Source organism: Ovis aries, chromosome 8 (genome assembly GCF_016772045.2).
Source record: "Ovis aries strain OAR_USU_Benz2616 breed Rambouillet chromosome 8, ARS-UI_Ramb_v3.0, whole genome shotgun sequence".
Classification (NCBI taxonomy): Eukaryota; Metazoa; Chordata; class Mammalia; order Artiodactyla; family Bovidae; genus Ovis; species Ovis aries.
The window spans coordinates 61,918,424-61,943,875 of record NC_056061.1 but is presented as its reverse complement, the minus strand read 5'-3'; the positions used below and the strand labels follow the sequence as shown (position 1 = coordinate 61,943,875).

General features: G+C 38.5%; 1 protein-coding gene across 3 annotated transcripts in view; it reads left to right on the top strand.

Moving 5' to 3' along the window:
• The window catches only part of MAP3K5 (mitogen-activated protein kinase kinase kinase 5), a 228,492-nt gene that overhangs the window by 120,448 nt on the left and 82,592 nt on the right, over window positions 1-25,452 (top strand). For all 3 annotated transcript variants that reach the window (XM_004011519.6, XM_042253518.2, XM_060419723.1), the window contains exons 8-11: window positions 3,288-3,400; window positions 14,021-14,180; window positions 17,119-17,272; window positions 23,414-23,521. In XM_004011519.6, coding sequence (XP_004011568.4) covers window positions 3,288-3,400; window positions 14,021-14,180; window positions 17,119-17,272; window positions 23,414-23,521 — 535 coding nt within the window. The remainder of the gene's footprint in view (window positions 1-3,287; window positions 3,401-14,020; window positions 14,181-17,118; window positions 17,273-23,413; window positions 23,522-25,452) is intronic.

Genomic DNA, 25,452 nt, shown 5'->3' with positions numbered 1-25,452 from the left:
TAGCAAATATTCTTATAACCAAATGTCTGGTTATATTTTATTGTTGATTAGTCACTAAGTCATGTCCAACTCTTTGTGACCACAGGCACTGTGGCATGCCCGGCTCCTCTGTCCTTCATTGTCTCCCAGAGTTTGCTCAGATTCGTGTCCATTGAGTCGCTGATGCTATCTAACCATCTCATCCTCTGTCACCCCCTTTTCATTTTGCCTTTGAGCTCTCCCAGCCTCAGGGTGTTTTCCAGTGAGTCTGCTGCTTGGCCACCTCACACGAAGAGTTGACTCATTGGAAAAGACTCTGCTGCTGGGAGGGATTGGGGGCAGGAGGAGAAGGGGACAACCAATGATGAGATGGCTGGATGGCATCACAGACTCGATGGACATGAGTCTGAGTAAACTCCAGGAGATGGTGATGGACAGGGAGGCCTGGCGTGCTGCGATTCATGGGGTTGCAAAGAGTTGGACACGACTGAGTGACTGAACTGAACTGAACTGCTGTTTGTATCAGGTGACCAAAGTTTTGGATCTTCAGCTTCAGCACTAGTCCTTCCAATGAATATTCAGGGTTGGTTTCCTTTAGGATTTGCTGGTTTGATCTCCTTGCAGTCCAAGGGACTCTCAAGAGTCTTCTCCAATGCCACAGTTCAAAAGCATCAGTTCTTCAGCACTCAGCCTTCTTTATGATCCAGCTCTCACATCCGTACATGACTACTGGAAAAACCACAGCTTTGACTATATGGACAAAGTTGGCAAAGTGATGTCTTTGCTTTTCAATACACTGTCTAGGTTTGTTATAGCTTTCCTTCCAAGGAGCAAGCATCTTTTAATTTCATGGCTGCAGGCACCGTCCAACATGATTTTGGAGCCCAAGAAAATGAAATCTGTCACTGCTTCTACTTTTTCCCCTTTTATTTGCCATGAAGCAATGGAACCAGATGTCATGATCTTTGTTTTTTTAATGCTGAGTTTCAAAACAGCTTTTTCAGTCTCCTCTTTCACCTTCATCAAGAAAGAGGCTGTTTAGTTCTTCTTTGCTTTCTGCCAGTAGAGTGATATCATCTGCATATCTGAGATTGTTGACATTTCTTCTGGCAGTCTTGATTCCAGCATGTGATACATCCAGACTGGCATTTCTCATGATATACTCTGCATATAAGTTAAATAAGAAGGGTTACAATTTTTCCAATTTTGAACCAATCAGTTGTTCCATGTCTGGTTCTAACTGTTGCTTCTTGTCCTGCATAAAGATTTCTCAGGAGACAGATTAGGTGGTCTGGTATTCATATTTAATGCTTTTTTTAAGTGTAAATCCATAGATATGGAAATATTGTGTCAATAGGTATGCATTGCTTTTTTTTGACATTTTACAATTTTTGATAGATACTGGCAAATTTCTGCCAAGAAATAGTATATTAATTTACTTTTCAATGTGTGAGAATTCCTACTTCCTTAAGACTTTCTGCTCAATATGCATCTTATTATGAAGTGTTCTGAGCCATAAAAAATATAACTTATTAATTTATTGGCATCTATATTTTGCTTAAAATGTTTTAAATTGTATTGTTTATGGGAACAGTCAAACAGATCTAAGCCCATTTAATTTTTTCAGTTTGGTTAGTTTGGCACATAGGGAATACTTATCAGTATTTACTGATTGATTTAGGATTATCTTGCTTTTTACATATTCCTTTGAATTTACTAAGAGAACTTTTCCATGAATTTTTCTTTCAGTAAAAATAAAAAATTTATTTGTTGAAAGATATTTCATATATTGATATGAATTGGTAGAAAGTATAAATTACTGGTAGAAAGAAAGTTATTAACTCCTTTCTTCTCCTATATCTTTTTTATTTGGACTTTCTACTTGCCTCTGAAAAAACACAAAGACCTTTGGATTTTGTATGAGTCTAAAACTTATAAATCATGGCTTTCTTTGATGTGACCTGCTTTGGATATCAGCAATCTGGGTTACATGGTTTTTCCATTTTAGATTTGGTAAACTCCTGTACTTCTGGAGAGAAAAGAAATTCTTCTTAATCATCAGCAGTGACGCAGTTAGAAATATTTGTTTCTTATTCCACATGCAAAACTGTTCAAGCCAACTAGTTAAAGTTAATACTTGTTTGAATTTTGTTTCTTCTCAGAGATACTTTTCCTGATTAAAAAGTAAAGGGCACATGATTCTCAATATTCAGAAAATATATACTTATCCTTTTCTTTTTAAGTTTACCTTACCATTTTAAAGTACAGAAAATTTCAAGTATGTATAATAGCCAAGAATGTACTCCAATGTACACCATTGGGCCCACTGCCATTTTTGCAATTCCCATCTTTCATTTCAGTTAATGATTTTAATAAAAATGCTTTTATCTTAGAATTCTAATGTTTTTCCCTAAGTATCTCTTTATTGTATCATTAAATGTGTATTCAGTAGGTATTTAGTCTTTATATTTTTCTCAACCTGGTTTTTAAAGTAGAGATTTCATTTTTCATGTTTGTCTCAGTTTTTATTAGTTACTAGGCCATTTATGTTAATTTTGTTCTTCATGCTCTTAAATGAAATAATATTGAGTATTATTGCCTGTTAAATGATGTATATGAGGAAACCCTTGAACAGAACCTACGAAGTGTTACCTTGAAAATATAGTGGATGCACAAGCACTGAAGCCTTTTCAAATGTTGAAGCATTTTTAAAGGTAGATAGATTCATGCACATCCAGAAAATGGTTCTTATTCTCTTTGAGCGAAAACTAGTATGCACAAGCACCATCACTCTTTTCCTAATTTCTTATTGCAATTGACATTCTTTATTGTATTTTTATATCACTCTTACGAAAGTGATTGTTTCAGTATGTTATGTAGATAATATTCCTGATTGGTTTGTGTATTGTTTTTACTTTGTTCACTTATAAAACTTTTCAAAAAACCACTTAACAAATATGCACAGGGTTCTTATCTTTAAATTTTCACTGTTTATAAATGCTCGCACGCACATACATACATTCTCTCACATTCCTGGGAGACTGTTGAAGAGAGGACTTTTTCTTAAAGACTGGGGCTGCTATGGTGAGGCTGAGTTAAGTGGGGGGAATGCCATGTTGCTGAGGGTGAGGGTATGCAGTTACTTAAGCATTAAATCCTAATAGCACACTAGATTCTGGGGTGAAGGCCAGTGGAATATTTTTACTTGCTCAGGCCTTGGAGTTATGCAAACAGAAGCTATTGCAAACTCAGAGTTTCATGATTGAGAAAGTAAACTTGTACATTTGTGGGTTTTTTTTTTTTTATAGGTTCAAAAAGGCATTTGAATCAGAGCCAACACTACAGTCAGGAATTAATTATGCGGTCCTCCTCCTGGCATCTGGGCACCAGTTTGAATCTTCCTTTGAGCTCCGAAAAGTTGGTAATTACAGCTTGATGTTTTACATGGAATCAAAAAAGTGGATCCAACTGAGTGCAAAGAAAAAGGATCTTTCATAGATTGTTCCTTTGCTTTCTGTCTCATCTGACTTCCTGAAAAAAAAATTATACCTCCTTATTTGTTTCATGCTATTGTGCAGAATCTTGATATTGGGATGTAATTAGGTTTTTAACTTATTTCACCTGATTCTAAAAATCCCCTAGTTGATATTTTTTTTATTCCCTCTCAGTGTGTGTGTTAGTCTTTCAGTCCTGTCCAACTCTTGGTGACCACATGTACTATAGCCCGCCAGGCTCTTCTATCCATGGGATTCTCCAGATAAGAATATAGGAGTGCATTGCCATTTCCTTCTCCAGGGGTTTTTCCAGAGCCAGGGATCCAACCCGGGTCTCCTGCACTATAGACAGACAGTCTTTACCTGCTGAGCCACCAGGAAAGCCCATTCCTTCTCAAACTCATATTAGAAATAGAGGCTCTGCATTTAGCCCACAACTCCCAAATAAGGTAGTATTCTATGGAACATCAGGAAAGTTTCCTCTTTTTGGTTAATTTTGTTTTCCTGGTGCTGGAAAAAAAAAAAAAAAGAGGGAAAGAAAGACTTCTGATATTCCCTGTTTCTGTTTCTCACACACACCTGCCCTATGACTTCAGCGTTGTTACTGGTAGAGCCTCCCAAGACCCGAGAACAACAGGTCAAGCAGATGGAGTCTTGGCAGTGACTGGTCTCCTCAGAGACCATCTCTGAATTGTAGCCATTGATAGAATGTGCTTTTGTCCCTTTTATCAGTGGACATTGTCTTACACGCTGACCCTTCTTTGGAATTTTTTAAAGATTAGGACGTCTTAAGTGAATAACTTTTGTGTGATTTCCTTAGTTCTTGCTTTGATAATGTTTTTAAGGTTCTAGATAGTGAATACTGTATAAGGTAGTAAAATTTTCTCTCTCTTAAATGTTGAACTGTCTTTTTGCAGAGAACCTTTCCAACTCTCATAGGAGTTTTTACTACAGACAGAAATGTTTTTCCATAGTTTTTGTAGAGGAAAAAAAATTGATCTTAGTGAAGCTGTGAATTATATGTAGATGAAACTTTTCCTTTAAGATTTCTAACTGGAGAGTGTTTTTAATCTTTCATAAAGAAAAAATGAGCCCTGGGTGTTTTTTTACACTATTTGGGAAGGGCTAATTAAATAACCATATGTATATTCTGGGAAATCTTTGAAGGCAAGTAAAGTTTGAGTATTAAATTCTTTTTAAAAGCCCAGACTAAAAGAATGATACAATGTTTGTCTCTCTGGATTGCAGTGGTATTCAATGCACAAAGTTTTATTTGAATTCATTTTTTTTAAGCTGGAAAATGAAATCAGAAAAAATACACTGCAGTGTGTACTTTTCAGAAATTATCATCATAATAAAATTCTCCATCTAAAGTTATTTTTAAAACTCTATACCGATCCTTATGTATTGAGCTTCCCTGGTAGCTCAGTTGGTAAAAATCTGCCTGCAATGCAGGAGACTGAGTTCAATCCCTGGGTTGGGAAGATCCCCTGGAGAAGGAAATGGCAACCCAACCCAGTATCCTTGCCTGAAAAATCCCGTGGACAGAGGAATCTGGTGGGCTGCAGACCATGGGGTCACTGTATTAGTGATCTAAAATGACTTGTATTACTCTGTTCTTGAACTTGAGGTTGAAGCCTCTAGATCATTATAGAAATTGACATTGATTTACATGTGTAGGTAGAGCAGTAACATACTGGTTTGAAATGAACGTGTTCTAAATTCTCTTTTTTAAGTTAAATGTAGATTAAGATGGTCAGCACTCTTCTAAGGGAGTAGATCTTAAATGTTCTCATTACAAAAAAAAATAGAAATTATATGACATGATGGAGGTGTTAGCTAATGCTATAGTGATCATTTTGCCAGATACAAGTGTATTGGATCAACACACTGCACATTTTAAACTTACACAATGTTCTGTCAATTATGTCTTTGAAGAACTGGAGGGAAAAAAAGGATGATCAGCACTCTGAGGTTTGAGGAACTGTGATTAATGGAACTTTGTAAAGGAAACACATTTCAACTTTTTCCAGGAAGAGCTCATTCATAATACATGTTGAACAAGCATTTGAAAGCAAATGAAGTTGAATTTTTAATATGGAAATTGCAAAACTTACACAGACTTAAAATATGACTTGACAATGAATTTTTAGTTCCCATAAAAGCTAAATTTAAAGCTTCTAAAATACTGTGATATACACTATAAAATGTATGTCCTTAAATAACTGAAAGGCGCTTCCCAGGTGGCTCAGTGGTAAAGAATACGCCTGCCAGTGCAGGAGACATGGGTTCTATCCCTGGGTCATCCTCTGGAGAAGGAAGTGGCATCTCACTCCAGTATTCTTGCCTGGGAAATCCCCTGGACAGAGGAGTCTGAAGGGCTAAAGTCCATGGGGTTGCAAAAGAGGCAGATACAACTTAAGGACTAAACAATGACAATACTAAAAGGCACTTAAAGCTCACTTAGATTCTGTTCATAAATTATGCTAATAAATATGCTGCTGCTGCTAAGTCACTTCAGTCCTGTCCGACTCTGTGTGACCCCACAGACGGCAGCCCACCAAGCTCCCCCGTCCCTGGGATTCTCCAGGCAAGAACACTGAAGTGGGGTGCCATTGCCTTCTCAGCTTCTACTAAACTGGAGGTAACAGGAAAACATCACTGCACCATCAAACTGGGCCACTGCTAAGTCACTTCAGTCGTATCCGACTCTGTGAGACCCCATAGACGGCAGCCCACCAGGCTCCCCTGTCCCTGGGATTCTCCAGGCAAGAACACTGGAGTGGGTTGCCATTTCCTTCTCCAATGCATGAACGTGAAAAGTGAAAGAGAAGTCGCTCAGTCGTGTCCAACTCTTCATGACCCCATGGACCACAGCCCACCAGGCTCCTCTGTCCATGGGATTTTCCAGGCAAGAGTACTGGAGTGGGGTGCCATCGCCTTCTCCGGCTAATAAATATAAGTTGACCTAAAATTAACGTTTATATGGTAAAATACGATTAAAGGGATTTTCAGGGAAAAACAGGTTGATTAAATAAATGAATATTTTAACATAGTAATTGTATTAATTAATTAACTCACTAATTAATGACATATTTGAGATATTTTAAAGATGTAGTTGCATTCTTTTTTAAATCATAACTCAGTTCTTGAGTTCTGATAGTATTCATTTTTCTTTATGAAATCTTTTCTTTATATGTATTTTGAAATTTATTTTATTCATAAAGGGTAAAGAATGAAAATTAAGATGTCATAAGATGATTATTAAGCCTGAAGCTTTTCAAATATATTATCTTAAGTTTAAGAATTCTAATGTTAAGAATAATTCTTAACTGTTATAATCTGTTAACCAAAGACTTTTAATTCTAGTTGTGTGTTTGTTTGAGGTTATGGCTAATTGTTTCATGATCTGTGTTTTCAATATCCCAGTTTTTGAATAATCACTGGTGTCTGTACTGTTTAGAACTAGGATTTGGAAACAACCGCATCTTTTATCTTTATCCTTTTTTCAGCTTCACAAGACTTAAAATTAATAATCAAGCTTTAGTTAAATAAAAGATGTTTCTCCTGTGTTCTGTGGAATTTTCAACCATGAGACACTTTATGAGATGATGATGTAATAAGAGAACAGTGTGATTGGAATTGCGACAAAGCACTATTGAATCTTATTTTCAGGGAGCCATAAAAATAAAATTTGTGTTACTGAATATAGAAATCCATGACTCCAAAAGGATAATCAAGAAAAAGAAATCAAAACAAAAATAAAATCCATCACCAACCACAAAACAACTCATTTGCTGTCAATGGAGGTGACCAAATTCTCAGAAAATTTGAAATTATAGGGAACAAAGTACAGTACTTTCCCTTCCTTTTAAAGGGATACTGTAGTTCATCCCTGGAGAAGGAAATGGCACCCCACTCCAGTATTCTTGCCTAGAGATTCACATGGACAGAGGAGCTTGGTGGGCTACAGTCCATGGGGTCTCAGAGTCAGACCTGATTGAGTAGAGCATAGATCATCCAGTTGAGGAGGTAAATCTCTTCTTAAGATATGCTACATACTAACTGTACATTTTTAAGAACGTATTCTTCAAAAGAATACTAGCTGATAAAGTAGAACTGATAAAACTCATAATGATAGTGATGCTGAAATAGTGATTCTGACAAGGATCATCAATTAGAACTAACACCGTTAGGATTTTTTGTTTTTAATTTTCATTTGCCATGCTTACAAGAAACCCAAGCTCACCCACAAATTGCTTACCAATCACAAAGGAACAATGACCCATACAATTCATTGTATATATCCCCTCCAGGGGTCCAGCTGTCAGTGATCCACCCAGCATGGCCTGATGGCTGGACGTCTGCCAGCTGATACAGAGAATGTGAAATAAGCAGCATCTCCTGTGAAATGTTCTTGTTCAGTCACCCAGTCATGTCCGACTCTGCAACTCCATGGACTGCTACATGCCAGGCTTCCCTGTCCTTCACTTATCTCCCGGAGTTTGCTCAAATTCATGTCCATTGAATCAGTAATGCCATACAACAGTCTCATCCTCTGTTACCCCCTTCTCCTCCTGCCCTCAGTCCTGTGAAATAGTCTCACCAAAAATGTTTAACCCCAGCCTTAAGATTTAACAGTCAGTTAATAGAATCACAGTTGGATAGAGAAATAAGTCAGACAACACCAAGAAATGCTATCAGCCAGATCCAGAAGGTGAAGACATTCTACAGGACTCCCTGCCTGGTCTTTTCAAAAAGTCAGTGTCATGGAGAAAAGTGTGGGTGGATTGGTTAGGTTAAAAGACATTTCAGTTCAGTTCAGTCGCTCAGTTGTGTCTGACTCTTTGTGACCCCATGAACCGCAGCATGCCAGGCCTCCCTGTCCATCACCAACTCCTGAAGTCCACCCAAACCCATGTCCATTGGCTTGGTGACGCCATCCAACCATCTCATCCTCTGTCGTCCCCTTCTCCTCCTGCCCTCAATCTTTCCCAGCGTTAGGGTCTTTTCAAATGAGTCAGCTCATTAGAGACATTTTTTTAAAATGCAATTAATGATCCCTGTTTGGATTCCAGTTTGAAAAAACAAAGAGAACAACAACAACAAAAAGCTATTCAGTTCAGTCACTCAGTCGTGTCTGACTCTTTGTGACCCCATGGACTACAGCACGCCAGGCTTCCCTGTCCATCACCAGCTCCCAGAACTTGCTTAAACTCATGTCCATCCAATCAGTGATGCCATCCAACCATCTTATCCTTGTTGTCCCCTTCTCCTCCTGCCTTCAATCTTTCCCAGCATCAGTCTTTTCCAGTGAATCAGTTCTTTGCATCAGGTAGCCAAAGAAATTTGGGGAATGATCAAGGAATTTGAATCAGGACCAGATATTAAATAATATGAGAGAATTATTATTTTTATTAGGTACAATAATCAAATGCAGCTTCCCTTGTAGCTCGGTCAGTAAAGAATCTGCCTACAATGCAGGAGATTCAGGTTCAATTCCTGGGTCTGGAAGATCCCCTGGAGAAGGAAATGAAAACCCACTCCAGTATTCTTGCCTGGAGAATCCCGTGAACAAAAGAACCTAGAGGGTTGTAGTCCATGGGGTCGCAGGAGTCGGGCACAACTAAACAGCCACCACCAAGGATTTGGGAACATGAAATCAGTTACTAAAAATATCGAACTATCTAAAGACCTGTTGCACCAGTTTCCCTGGAGCACAGAATGCCTCATTCTCCACCCTGAATTCCCCTTAGCGGGTGTTGAAGCTCAGCAGCCAGGGTTCAGTCTCCACAGAGGCAGATGTCAGATGCCCTTGTTGTTATTCAGTTGCTGACAAGTGTTCAGAAAAATGATCAAGTAGAATGTGTAGGAGAATTTTTATACTATGACACAATGTTTAAGGGTGAAATCTGTAATTTTATTTGAAATGGTTCAGCCAAAGTATTCAGGGAGATGAAGCAATAGCAAAATGTTAGCAGTTGTTGCAAATGTGATCACTGTAGTATTTTTCTACTTTGATGTATGCTTGGAATTCATCACAATGGAAAGTTAAATTGGTAACAATCTAACCTCCACCGGGGCTGTGCGACCTTCAACAAGTTGCTCAACATCTCTCAGCATTTTTTCCCCATCATTGCCAAAGGGACTAATCTTTAACTGATTGTGGTGGTGTTGCTTTTCAGTTGAGTCTGGCTCTTTGTGACCCCATCGACTGCAGCATGCCAGACTTTCCTGGCCTTCACCATCTCCCAGAGCTTGCTCAAACTCATGTCCGTTGAGTTGGTAATACCATCCAAACATCTCATCCTCTGTCATCCCCTCCTCCTCCTGCCTTCAATCTTTCCCAGCATCGGCGTCTTTTCTAATGAGTTGCCTCTTCCCATCAGGTGGCTGAAGTATTGGAGCTTCAGCTTCAGCATCAGTCCTTCCAATGAATATTCAGGGTTGATATCCTTTAGGATGGACTGGTTGGATCTCCTTGCAGTCCAAGGGATTCTCAAGAGTCTTCTCTAACACCACAGTTCAAAAGCATCCGTTCTTTGGTGCTCAGCCTTCTTTATGGTCTAATTCTCACATCCATACATGACTATTGGAAAAACGATAGCTTTGTCTATACAAACGCTTGTCAACAAAGTAGTGTCCCTGCTTTTAATACATTGTCTAGGTTTGTCATAGCTTCTTCCAAGAAGCAAATGTTTTTTAATTTCATGACTGCAGTCACCATCCACAGTGTTTTTGGAGCCCAAGAAAATAAAGTCTGTTACTGTTTCCATTGTTTCCCCATCTATTTGCCATGAAGTGATGGGACCAGATGCCATGACCTTCGGTTTTTGAATGTTGAGCTTTAAGCCAACTTTTTCACTCTCTTCTTTTACTTTCATCAAGAGGCTCTTTAGTTCCTCTTTGCTTTCTGCCATTAGGGTAGTGTCATCTGCATATCTGAGGTTATTGATATTTCTCCTGGCAATCTTGAGTTCTGTTTGTGCTTCATCCGGCTCAGCATTTCCCATGATGTACTCTGCATATAAGTTAAATAAGCAGGGTGACAATATACAGCCTTGATGTCCAATTTTGAGCTAGTCCATTATTCCATATCTGGTTCAAACTGTTGCTTCTTGACCTGGATACAGGTTTCTCAGATAGCGGGTAAGATGGTCTGGTAATCCCATCTCTTTAAAGATTTTCCAGTTTATTGTGATTCACACAGTCAAAGGCTTTAGCATAGTCAATGAAGCAGAAGTAGACTTTTTTCCTGGAATTCCCTTGCTTTTTCTATGACCCAACAGATATTGGCAACTTATTCTCTGGCTCATCTGCCTTTTCTAAATCCAGCTTGAACATCTGGAAGTTCTTGGTTCATGTACTGTTGAAGCCTAGCTTGGGGAATTTTGAGCATTACTTTCCTAGCGTGTGAAATGAGTGCAATTGTGTGGTAGTTTGAACGTTCTTTGGCGTTGCCTTTCTTTGGGATTGGAATGAAAACTGACCTTTTCCAGTCCTGTGGCCACTGCCGAGTTTTCCAAATTTGCTGGCATATTGAGTGCAGCACTTTCACAGCATCATCTTTCAGGATTTGAAATAGCTCAACTGGAATTCCATCACCTCCACTAGCTTTGTTTGTAGTGATTCTTCTTAAGGCCCACCTAACTTCACACTCCAGGATGTCTACTTCTAAGTGCATGATCACACCATCATGGTTATCTGGGTCATTAAGACCTTTTCTGTCTAGTTTTGTATATTCTTGCCACCTGTTCTTAATATCTTCTGCTTCTGTCAGGTCCATTCCATTTCTGTCCTTTATTGTGCCCATCTTTGCATGAAATATTCCCTTGATATCTCTAATTTGTGTTGTTCTATGGGTTGAAAAAAGTTACCTTTTCAGTGTGCCATGCTAGTGCTAAGCATATAATGAGTGTTCAATAAAAATGTCCTACCTTTCTCTGTTCAAATAGCTGCTGCAAAATATAAAAACTATGATGGAAACTAAACTATTAAAAATCTTCAATTCTTAGAACTCAACCAGTTCTAATTAGAGCATTGTCAACATTAAATTGCCTAAACAGATGATTGAATCAAAGAACTGGTATTTAAAACAGCAATGACATGCTGTTAATTGCTTATGAATTTTGCCAAATTTTTTTAAATAGTGAAAAATAGCCAGATAGTAAGGACTTGGTAAAAAGATAGAATCATCCATCAGCAATAGTGCTTTAATAATTTGGCCCTAGTGATCAAAAACCTTAAAAGTGCTATAGCCTGGGATCAAGCGTAACACTACCTCTGAGACTCTATCCTGTGGAAGTAATCCTAATTATGGAGCAAATATTATGTACTAAGATATTTATTCCTCTATTCCTTGGATGAGTGGGTGGAGGGGGCTTGGAGAGAAAGGGATCCTAAATATAAAAAATTAGAGTCATATGCTTAACTCCAAACTTAAAAGATTACTATCTCATGTAGAAACAGGTTTCATACATCATGTGGAAAGACCATAAATGCTAATTCATAAAAGATATATAAACATATGAAGACAGTAAATCTCAAAGGTTTTAAAAAAAAGCATGTTTCCTTTTTTACTTTGGCAAAGATGAAAGGACATGATATTACCTATAATGTGTGCTCAGCCACTCAGTCATGTCCAACTGTTTTCGACTCCATGGACTGTTGCCTGCCAGGCTCCTCTGTCCATGGAATTTTCCAGGCAATAATACTGGAGTGGGTTGCCATTTCCTATTCCAGAGGATAGTCCCCACCCAGGGATCAAACCCACTTATCTTGTGTCTCCTGCATTGGCTGGCAGATTCTTTACCACTGCACCACCTGGGAAGCCCACTACCCATAATATCAACACTAAAATGAGCATATCTGTGTCCCCAACAAGTCCAAGTTGAGGATTTTACTACAAAGAAATAATTGAACAAGTGCACAAAGCTATGTGTACAAGAATATTTATAATGATGAAAAGCAGCTACCATCTGCATTTGGGTAAATAAACCATGACTCATCTGTATACTAAAATACTATTTGCCATTAAACAAAAAATACATTTTGTCCAAATGCTGAATGATTCAGAGTCACATCATGTGACCAAATTATGCTAAGGCCAAAGTTAAGATGACCCTCATAGAGTGAACTTCTGGCATGTGAGAATAAATCTAAATTTTAATTTTAAAACGAATATAATTTTACTGTTAAACACTTTCATGGTCCCTGTTTAAATGTTTAAATGGTCTGATGCTACCTTGGTTCTACATTCATTGTTCTGAAAGTATGAAACAAAAAAAATATTCATTTTCAACTGAGGTTGACAGAGACACACATTTTTAGTATCTAATTTCCCCCCTACACTTTCTTCTTCCATTTATGTTTGTTGTATTTTTTCTGTCCAGATAGGATGTCATAGATGTTGTTGCATACACGTGCAATTGTTTTTCATCTCATGAAATTTTAAGGTGGCAAAGCTGTTCTCTTTTTAAATTATCATCACAGAATGTGAAGAATTCCCAAATGGACTTTTTCCTAAAATACTCATGGCTTAAGTGGAATTATATAATAAAAAGCAGCATAAGGTTTTTTAAAGGTTGTTTCATTTCATTAAAGCATAATTTTTTAAAAAAAAAGGTAAATTCATGACTCAGAAAATATAAAATATTCTATTTAATTCAGTGAATATGGACACAATAAGAGACTATGTCCTGTTTAAAGTGCTTTTAATAAGCTAATGTTAGTCATTCAGTCACATCTGATACTTTGTGACCCCGTGGACTGTAGCCTGCCAGGCTTCTCTGTCCATGGAATTCTGCAGGCAAGAATGCTGGAGTGGGTAGCCATTCCCTTCTCGAGGGGATCTTCCTTGGAGATAAGGTCATCATAATTTAACAAAGAAATATTAGAATCAGATTTCTGAGTTTGATTTTTTTTAAAGCTAGTTTATGACCAGCCGGTTATAAATATTAGATATTGTTTCACTAGACAGAAATTATTTGGATATCTACTGAGCAAAATGCAAATTAACAAGTAAACTTCTCTAAGCCTGAGATCATTTATTGTTGTTTAGCCACTGAGTCGTGACCAAGTCTTTTGCGACCCCATGCCTTCTAGCCCACCAGGCTACTCTGTCCATGGGTTTCCCAGGCAAGAATACTGGGGTGAGTTGCCACTTCCTTCTCTAGGAAATCTTCCGACCCACGGATGAAGCCTGCATCTCCTGCATCAGCAGGTGGATTCTTTACCGCTGAGCCAGCAGGGAAGCCCGTATACCAACATATATAATAATTCTGGAATGATGTGCATCAGTGTGAAGTCGGCAGTTATTTGGAGGTTTTCAAACTGAAGGGGAATTATCAGTTTTTTCTGTGTACCTTTCTGATTAGTCTTTTTTTCTTTCTTTTACAATGAACTTAAGCCCTTTTAAGAATCAGAAACTTAACAAAGGTATTTTAATCTGAAAGGAGGAATGAAAAAAAGGTTGCTTTTTAATAAAGAAGTCAGCTCTGCCTGCCTGTGGTGTGTTTGTAATGTTCTTTTTCCTATTCATCTTCTAGGGGTGAAGCTAAGTAGTCTTCTTGGTAAAAAGGGAAACTTGGAAAAACTTCAGAGCTACTGGGAAGTTGGATTTTTCCTGGGGGCCAGTGTCCTGGCCAATGACCACTTGAGAGTCATTCAAGCATCTGAAAAGCTTTTTAAACTGAAGACACCTGCATGGTAATAGTAAACTGTTAGACATTTATAGATTTATATTTTTATAAAAGCTCCTATCACTTGTTTCTAAATTGTTAAATATGTTGAACTGACAACTAGATGATTTATTTGCTTAGAGACTGAAATACACAATCTAGAGGGAAAAGTGATTGATGCTCATAAACAAAATGTATTGATTGTAGGTTCTGATGACTTTAGACACAGGTGGTATCCGGTGGCCACCAAGCTTAGCCTTTCCATCACACTGACCAACCCACTAGCCCAAGCTGGCCGGTATCTCCTACTTGAATCATACACACGCCTCCAATTTTACATGTGCAGCTCTAATCAGCAGATTTACAAGCTTCTATCTCAGCTTCCCAGTCTCTGCTCCAAACATGCGCCCTTTGTTTCCTTCATGATCTAACCTCCCTCTTAGGACTCTCATTCTTGAACTGCACTTCTTTGTTACTTAGAATTTCCTAACACTTTTAGATGTTTCATATAGTATGTGTGTTTTTCTAATTTCAAATAGTTCTTGGGATGCAACCAAGTCTCATCACTATGGATATGGTAACTGGAAAGATTAAAACAAAATTCCATCTGCATTTGAGATTATTTTTAGTGCTAATTTTATTATGCATCTCATGTAATGATTGACTATTAGCTTTAAAGATTTTTAAAGGTTAACTGTGAGATGTGGAGAACAAACATATGGGCACCAAGGGGGGGAAAAAGGAGTGGGGTAAATTGGGGAGATTGGAATTGACATATGTATACTATTAATACCATGTATAAAATAGATAATGAAATAGAACCTACCGTATAGCACAGAGAACTCTACTTCATGCTCTGTGGTAACCTAAATGGGAAGGAAATCCAAAAACCAGGAGTATTTGTGTATGTGTAGCTGATTCATTCGGAGAAGGCTGTGGCACCCCACTCCAGTACTCTTGCCTGGAAAATCCCATGGACGGAGGAGTCTGGTGGGCTGCAGTCCATGGGGTTGCGAAGAGTCGGGCACGATTGAGCGACTTCACTTTCACTTTTCATTTTCATGCATTGGAGAAGGAAATGGCAACCCACTCCAGTGTTCTTGCCTGGAGAATCCCAGGGACGGCGGAGCCTGGTGGGCTGCCGTCTATGGGGTCACACATAGTCAGACACGACTGAAGCAACTTAGCAGCAGCAGCAGCAGCTGATTCATTTTGCTGTATTAACAGAAACTATCACAAGATTGTAAAGCAACTATATGCTAATAAAAAATAATTTAAGAAAAATAAAGTTTACCTGTGGTATCAAGAAAGGCTCAAAGCAGCTCAGGACTCAGGCCACTGATGCTTTGTCATCAGAGGGACCATTCGAGGAGATGCCCACCACAGTAGACCTTCGTGGCCTCTTAAAGCATTTGGTCACATTCAGGTCTCCCTCATTAGCAAATGCTTCCTGGCATCACTCCCATAATCTTTCTAAAACGCATGTCTGAGCCTCCCCTTCAACTGAAATCTTTAAATCACCATACTTTAATGACTCCTCACAGCCTAAGGGGTAAAGTCCACCTCCTTGGCGTGGCAAAGAAGGTTTGCCCTCAGTCACTAAACCTCAGTCCTTGTCACACCCCTAGGTTTACACTGCTCTCTGTTTACACTGAGCATGCAAGATTCTGGCTTCGTGCTGCTGTGTCTCAGCGCGCGAGGAGCATTGTCTTCCAGCCCTCTCCTCTACCTGGGGAGCTTTCACGGGTCATGTCTGCTCCTGAATCCCACGCCAACCTAAGACCCTTCCCCACAGCCAGACAGAAGGTGGTGAATGTTGTTACATATACTTCTGTGTATGAGCCACTCATCTCCTGAAACTTTCTTCTTCCGTGTTTAGTCATATTTCTACTGATACTGCTTTATGACTGTTGTCAGTTTTATCTCCGTGAATTAAAGCTCCATGGGCATTTGTGTCATGGTGCTCAGCACCTTTTACATTTCTGTCTCCTTGGCCCTGCGTGCAGCTCGAGGACAGGGCTGTACTGTCATTCAGCAAATGACATGAAAATAAATGAACCGATAAATGCACACATATCCCATGCGGTCAAATTGGTTGTTTCTTTATGACAACTATCCTGATGATGGTTGCGGAGGAGGCTGGAGCACAGAGACAAAAAGAGTTTCAATTAGAGGTTTCTTGGCCTTTGTTAACAAGAAAACAGGCATGATTTTGTGCAGTAGTGACAACCACCACATAACAATGTTTTGTTCCCATTAATTTAATGTTAATTCCATGTGTGTAGTTTATAGTTTACAAAGTGCTTGCATGCCCATTATCTCATATAATTAGCTTACTCCTCATATTTTCCTGACTTTTTCCTTCGAGGCAACATCTGTCTTGCAATTTAAGGATATTCATAGAAGGCATATGAGCCGAGTTACTTCAGAGCAAAATAATATTTCTTATGGTGGGTCTATTTAGAAAGATTTCCCAAGGGAAATCTTTTAAAATGCATTTGCATTTTAAAGCAAATGCATTAACACTTTCTTGAGTATAATATAGGCATTACTTTATTTATTTTTTTAATTTTTAAGATATTTATTATTGTTTATTTATTGGGCCCCCTGCATTGAAAGTGCAGTGTCTTAGCCACTAGACCACCAGAGAAGTCACTAGGCATTACTTTAAAAGTCATGTTTTAAGTAGATGTTTTGTTCAGTCCAAGTTATGTAAGCTGTCTAAGCCTTAGTTTCCTCATCTTTATAATGGGGGGAAAATGGCCTACTTTATTGCATTTTTGTGAGTTTTAAATGAGGTGGCATGATAGTTCATGATGCAGCAAAAAATGAATGAAGTTTGGTGACTTGGCTGGTATAATTATTAATGCCATGTTTAAATTACATTTACAGAGTAAGGCTGGGATATGTGGGAATAGGTAGTTCTCAATTTGCCTATTATACATTTTATATCGTTTAATTTTTAGGTACCTCAAGTCTATCGTAGAGACAATTTTGATATATAAGCATTTTGTGAAACTGACTTCGGAACAGCCTGTGGCCAAACAGGAACTTGTGGACTTCTGGATGGATTTCCTGGTCGAGGCCACAAAGACAGATGTCACTGTAGTTAGGTTTCCAGTAAGTACTCTTCACTTAACTCTCAGGACATTTATGTTTTGTTTCCTTTATTTAAAGAACATCTTGCACTTGTGATTGTAATAGTATTAATGTGCTCTTTTTCATGCACAGCAAGTGAAGATGGTCATCTGGTTAAAAATACTTATTTTCTACAAATGGATGTGCTTTAGCTTACTTTTAAAAATAACTGTCACAGTCAGAGAAAAAAGATATGTTTTCATGTTTTTGCTATGACACTTGGTGGTTTCCTTTGATAATCTGTAATGTGTGCTTTCCCAGGAAAAGATTATCTCTTAGCTCAAGAAGTTAAGATATCTCTTCAGATCAGATGAATGGGTGCTTTTAATTCATACTGCAGTTTTGTTGACATTGTCACCGTCAATATCATCAACATTATTGTGGTGAAAAGTGTCAGGCTCACCTGCATTGTTACTCCATCACTACCACTTACTACCCCTGTGGGTCAGAGTTAGATGAGGCGTCGCTTTTTACAGTGCTTTAGAGCAGGGATCCCCAGCCTCTGGGATCTAATGCCTGATGATCTGAGGAGGAGCTGATGTAACAGTCACAGAAATAAAGTGCACAATAGATGTAAATGTACTTGAATCATCCTGAAAGCTCCCCACCGCCACCACCCCCTGCCCTGCCACTTCATCCATGGAAAATGTGTCTTCCATGAAATTGGTCCCTGGTGCCAAAAAAGGTTGGGGACCGCTGCTCTAGAGGATGGGAAATGAGACTTCATAGGTTCTGGTCTGCAACTCATTATGTCTAGGTTCTATCACATTGAGATATTTAAATGTATAACACACATACACACACTTCTAAAATATTTTGTCCACCTTAGCTGGTTCCACACCCATCCTGATAGTTCTTGGAAAATCATCCAAAGCAATGTAGCTTTAGCACCCAATTCAAGAATTACTGGCAACTGACTGTATACACAAACGTCTTCCCACGTCAAAGTGATGCCAGAAATCTGTTTGAGCTCTGTTAGTCTCAATCCTTCATACTCAGCGGTGATGACAACTGTTAATTCTTTTTATAAAATCTCGTTTTCTAGTGCTCGTTGGTAGGATCAAATGTTTCATTTAATTAAATCTATCCCTGGCATTAACACACTTCCTTTGCTCTTGCTTCCAGAGGAAGCCATAGCTCAGCAGGATCTGTTGTTGAAAAGTCTTTCAAACTATAACACTTCACTCTGTATTCTATCCTGTATAATGTGTAGCCTAGGAAAATACTTCTCTCAAAGTGAGCTGGCAGCTGGCCTTTAGCTGGTGCTTTGATGATAGTGAATGTGTTAGTGAAAGAAGATAGCACAAAACTGAAGTGTTTAATAGACTGTTGACTTGATGGACTAAAGTCACCCATGAGAGGAAACCACTTATATTAGCGATTCTGAGCTAATTTAAATTACTTTAACATGAATTAGTTTGTCATAATGTGAATGTAAAAAAAAAAGCCCAGAAAATAGTGAGCGAGAATTTAGGAGAATATAGGTGTGTGTTAGTTGTTCAGTCATGTCCAACTCTTCGCAACCCCATGGGCTGTAGCCTACCAGGCCTCTCTGTCCCTGGACTTCTCCAGGCAAGTACACTGGAGTGGATAGCCATTCCCTTCTCCAAGGGATCTTCCCAACCCAGAGGCTGAACCCAGGTCTCCTGCATGGCGGGGAGATTCTTTACCGCCTAAGCCACCAGGGAAGCTAGAATATAGGTGTATACTCCAGGAAAGAGAGGCTCTCTTAAGTAAGAAAGGAACCTATAAGCTCCACTGGCAAATATTAACCAATTTGATTCAATTAAAAGTTCAAGATTTTGGTCATCTTAAAAAAAAAAAACCCACCCTAAATATGGAAAATGCTAGAAAGGGAGAGAATATTTAACACTAATGCTGCAAAAGGATCAATGCAGCCAATATGCAAAAACCAACACACACAAACAAACAAAACAACTCGCACAAACTGATAAGCAAAAGAAACAGAAAAATGGTCATAATCCAGACTTTTAACTGCTCTTGAACAAGGAAAGGATGGACAATTTATAACTGCCTTCTTTCAAAAACAGTAATCTCCTGAGCCAACTGGATGCTACCATTTAAGATGTCAGTTCCAATCCCATTCATTCTGTTTCACTCACTGCCCTTTCTCACCCAGCCCACTCCATGCAACCATGGAGTTTGTTGCCCACCTTCTGTTGCGTAGAGAAAGGCAAGCTTCTAGAACCTGTGGTTCTATGTCAGTCACTGTAACTATTTATGTGCTTAGAGTAGCATTTTCTATAACCCACACTTGTGAAGGCTGCATTAGGCCTTGATTGGGGTGATTACCTTACCCTTCATTGGAAATGGGTTTGACCAGGTAGCTTATATTAGAAAATATTATTTAATTGGTTTCATTTATCTCACTAGCATATCCATTCTCATGCTTCCAAGAAATAGCAATGACTCTAGGCAAAAGAAAACAGACCAAAGTTTCTTTGGAAAATGAAGAATCCCATCATTACTAATCCCATCACATTAGTATTGTTTGGGTTCAGTTTGATTCATTCTTTTTCCTCACCTCTCTTCAATGTACGTTTTCTTTCCTTCCTACTTTGAAAAGTTCGGAGACCATCAAGCCATCAGATAATGTCAGGAGAGAAGAAGAGGAAGTGGTACTTTCACAGTTTCTATAGGAGCTTATTATATACCTCTGCTTACTGTCTCCTCTTAGAGTCTACAGGCCTTGCTATCTTCCTTTATACTTCAGAATTCAGTAGTTAATTGTAAAGTTAGCTGATACAAAAGATAAGAAACTGAAAGCAAGAATACGTATACTCCCAAGCGAGTTGTATTTAGCTGGTTTCATCAAATTGCATCCTTTTTCTTGTCTTTAATCAGCCTTTCTGTGACATCCACAAGGCATGCTACAAATTCCTCACGTTTTGCCAGTTCAATAGAAGTTCAGAGGGCTCAGCATGCATTTGTTGTTGTTGTTCATTCACTCAGTCTTATCCAACTCTGCAATCCCATGAAATCCAGCACACCAGGCTTCCCTGTCCTTTACCATCTCTCAGAGCTTGCTCAAACTGATGTCCATTGAGTCAGTGATGGCGTCCAACCATCTCATCCTCTGTTGTCCCCTTCTCCTCCTGCCTTCAATATTTCCCAGCATCAGGGTCTTTTCTAATGAGTTGAAGAAGAGTGGCCAAAATATTGGAGCTTCAACTTCAGCATTAGTCCTTCCGATGAATATTCAGGGTTGATATCCTTTAGGATTGACTGGTTGGATCCCCTTGCAGTCCAAGGGACTCTGAAGAGTCTTCTCCAACACCACAGTTCAAAAGCATCAATTCTTTGGTGCTCAGCCTTTGTTATTGTCCAACTCTCACATCCATACATGACTACTGGAAAACCCATAGCTTTGACTATACAAACGTTTCTCAGCAAAGTAGTGTCCCTGCTTTTAATACATTGTCTAGGTTTGTCATAGCTTTTCTTCCAAGGAGCAAGTGTCTTTTAATTTCATGGCTGCATTCAGCATCTGCAGTGATTTTGGAGCCCAAGAAAATAAAGTCTATCACTGTTTCCATTGTTTCCCCGTCTATTTGCCATGAAGTGTTGGGATTGGATGCCATGATCTTCATTTTTTGAATGTTGAGCTTTAAGCCAACTTTTTCACTCTCCTCTTTCACTTTCATCAAGAGGCTCTTTAGTTCCTCTTTGTTTTCTGCCATAAGGGTGGTGTCATCTACGTACCTGAGGTTATTGATATTTCTCCTGGCAGTCTTGAGTTCAGCTTGTGATTCATCCATCTCAGCATTCCCCTTGAGGTACTCTGCATATAAGTTAAATAAGCAGGGTGACAATATGCAGCCTCGATGTACTCCTTTCCCAATTTGGAACCAGTCCATTGTTCATATTTGGTTCTAACTCTTGCTTCTTCACCTTCACACAGGTTTCTCAGATGGCAGGTCAGGTGATTTGGTATCCCCAACTCTTTAAGAATTTTCCACAGTTCATTGTGATCCACACAGTCAAAGGCTTTAGCATAGTCAGTGAAGCAGAAATAGATGTTTTTCTGGAATTTTCTTGCTTTTTCTGTGATCCAACTGATGTTGGCAATTTGCTCTCTGGTTCCTCTGCCTTTTCTAAATCCAGCTTGAACATCTGGAAGTTCTCAGTTCACACACTGTTGAAGCAATCATTAGACAATAATAATTGCAACCAGTTTTTTTCCTAATCTCAAGATAGGTAATTCATAGTTCAGATTTTATCTGTTAGAACTATTTGAGACAACAATAACACCGTCATTTAAGAAGACAGGAGATAACCTGTGCTGTGCTTTTCCAATGTTAGATAGCATGCTCGCTTCTTTAGGGGACAAGGAAAGTTCTAGTCCTCAGTGGAATGTCTTGGGTGCTGTTTTGGGAAACCATTTTATTCTCTATTATTTATTTTAATTTCGCAAACACTGGGATACTCACATTTGAAAGCACTGTTTTTACCAAGCTAAGATTGAAAAGTAATGATTTTCATTATTAATCAGTGCCGCGTAGTTCTCTATTGATAGGAATTTGGACCTTGATTCCCCCAGCATGTTTCTGAATCAGACTGTGTTCCCCAGCAAGCTCTTTGCTATGTGTTTATTTGTGGCATATGCTATCTTATTTTCATCACCAGAGCCTGACCAATAATTCTTTATGCCCTTAAGGATTTTTTACCTTTGATTAAAGAAAATATTGTCTTTCTCATCCCCTTTTTCTAATTCTGTCTACCTTAACTTGAATAAAAAGAACTGTTCCATTTTCTCTGGCATTTTATTTTCTTCCCAAATATTCCTGCTTAAGACCACACAGGAAATTTGAGCTGAATAGGTGCCTTTAAATGTCTGTACAAAAAGTTAATATCTGTAGCACCTTTGAAATCAGTGTAGGTGTGCTGTTTAAGTGTTATTTGCTCCTAATATGATATGTTAGTAACAATGTAAACATTGTCTAGTCCTTTGATGGAGACTCTCATCCCGCTTGTCGTATATCCTCGGATACTCTCCGAAGTAGGAGCTAGTTTTATTTCTCTCTTTTTCTCTCACAAAGCTAAATATATCATTATTGAAGGTACTAGTTTTATCTTGGAGGCAGTGCAAAAGCATTTTTATTATTTCATAGAATTATGTCCATTTCTTTGGCTCATATGTAAAACTCTTTCAATAATAATCAAAATCTTTTCTCAGTCCATTTACAAGGGTATGAAAACCATACTGCTACATCTTTCTGGTATGGTGTGGCCACAAAAAGGTCTAAAATAAGCATGTGATAGTCTATATATGGAATCTTATGTACGTAGAATTATTTGTTCTCTTACCACATTCTGCCTTTCTTTGACACATTTACATTTATAGAAATAGATTATGGGAAAAGAATATGTATATTTATAATGGAATCACTTTACTATACACCTGAAACATTGTAAATCAACTATGCTTCAATAAAAAATTAAAATTAAAAAAACTAAAACAAGAGAAATAGATTCTATATTGATTATAAATAAAATAAAAGCTTTAATATATATATAGCACTAGTAGATTCCCTACTACTGCTGCTGCTGCTGCTAAGTCGCTTCAGTCGTGTCCAACTCTGTGCGACCCCATAGATGGAAGCCCACCAGGCTCCCCTGTCCCTGGGATTCTCCAGGCAAGAACACTGAAGTGGGTTGCCATTTCCTTCTCCAATGCATGAAAGTGAAAAGTGAAAGTGAAGTCGCTCAGTCGTGTCCAACTCTTCACGACCCCCTGGACTGTAGCCTACCAGGCTCCTCTGTCCATGGGATTTTCCAGGCAAGAGTACTGGAGTAGGTTACCATTGCCTTCTCCAAGTAGATTCCCTGGGGATAGCCAAACCAACATAAGGACTTCAAAAATTTATTTCCAGTTTCTTTAGCAATGAAAGGTGATGATTATTGTAACTTACGGTAACTGTTTAATACATGAATTGCTCAGAGGCCTCATAGGATAGCAAGAATCTGAAGTTAAGTCTTACTCCAGCTTTAGACTAAGCCTTATCTGTTAATCTCTTGTGTCAGTGCAGGGTTGTTATAACAACTCTAAATGGCTTAAATCTTAAGTCAATAATACTAGTTTCTTTGCCTTATGTTTTGAAGGTATTAATATTAGAACCAACCAAAATCTATCAACCTTCGTATTTGTCTATCAACAATGAAGTTGAGGAAAAGACAATATCTATTTGGCACGTGCTTCCTGATGACAAGGTAAATTGTGCAGTTATTAAGACAAGAGCATTAGTAGTGAAAGATTTTGTACCTTCTGACATTTATATATTCCAGCAAATGTCTGTGTTAGTTTAGAAGAAATAGCTTCCTGTGTATTTATTTTGACATAAATGTATTTGGTAATATAAAATTTGTTAAATTTTGGTTATGGATTTCAGTCAATAAAGTATAATTCTGCTGTTTGGATTTTTATTATAGATGGCATAGCCATCCAAAGGGCACTCAAAATGGCACCATTTTTAAAAAAATAATAATTTTATTTATTTATTTATTTTTGACAGCAATTACTTGGGAGGTTGTTGGTGTTATATTAGGGAATTGTGATTTTGCAGTTTATAGTAAATATGTTTTTGATCTGGCCCCTATTTCTGGCACAGAGTTCCTAAAACCCTTGGAATATCCTGAATGCTGAGAGTCATAAAGATGACTTTTGTTATGTTACTGAGGTAGTACCCCGAAAACACCTAAGGATGGGGCCTGGTTGCCAGGGGAACCAACCAGGAGTTTGGAGGATTGGAACTTTCATTCCCATATCCTGATCTCTGGGAGGGGAGGAGGGCTGGAGGTTGAATCATTGACCAATGACCAATGATTTAATCAAACATGCCTATGTAATGAAGCCTCCAAAAAAACCCAAAAGGATGGGGTTCAGAGAACTTCTGGGTTGGTGAATACTTGGGGATGTGGAAAGAAGGGTGTATGTGGAGAAGACATGAAAGCTCCAAGACTTTCTCCATACCTTGCCCTGTGCACCTCTTCCATCTGATTGTTTCTTAATCATATCCACGTATCAGCTGGTAATCAAGTAAGTAAAATGTTTCTCTGAGTTCTATGAGCTGCTCTAGTAAATTAATTGAACCCAAGGAAGGGATCCTTGGAACCTCCAATCTGTACTCCACTTGGAGTCATGCCATGATGACACAATTGACCATAACTAATATAACTACCTATAGACATCTTATTAACCGTGTTTTTATAAAGTACAGTGTTTTCTTTGTGCTGTGCTTAGTTGCTTAGTCATGTCCTCTTTGCGACCCCATGGACTGGAGCCCACCAGGCTCCTCTGTCTATGGGGATTTTCCAGGGAAGAATACTGGCGTGGGTTGCTATGCCCTCCTCCAGGGGATCTTCCCAACCCAGGGATTGAACCCAGGTCTCCATTACCAACTCGATGGACATGAGTTTGAGTAAACTCCAGGAGTTGGCAGTGGACAGGGAAGCCTGGCGTGCTGCAGTCCATGGGGTCGCAAAGAGTCGGACACGACTGAACAACTGAACTGAACTGAACTCCTGCATTGCAGGCAATGTGAAGTGTTTTCTTTACATTGTTTTAAAGTATGTGCATACATGTTCTCATAAGCAGAAATAGAGTAGTCATCCAGTTGAAACTACAAAATCTAAGGTTAGAGACATGAAAATTGTTATTTGGGAGAGGAGATTTTCAGAAGCTTGATTAGAAAGAGCAGGGTTATACAAGGACACATAGAAACAGAACAGACCGGGGCTGAAGGAATGAGCGATTAGCACGTCCCAAAGAATGAGTAGAGAGCCAGAAGTTATTTGGAAGACAGAAAAAGAACAGAAAGTAAGCCAGGAATTTTTGGAAAATGAATACTATTTCCAGTTGTCACTATTTTTCTTTTTCTGGAGGTTCTGTGTTCAATACAGTTAGCCTTGTGTTGATTCTTTTATGTTTGTGACAACCGTAGAGACAATTTTTATGTTATGCTAAGAAATAAATATATTAGGATATAAATCAGTGCTTTAAGTAGTTATAGACAGGCTGTGAATTGTCCTGCTTCCGTTTTTACTATATTTTGATCAAGAAATATTACATTTGCCTTGTCCTCACTGCTTATTACCTTCAGTGTTAAAAATGTCCCTTATTAAAAATTTAAACTTTTTAAAAA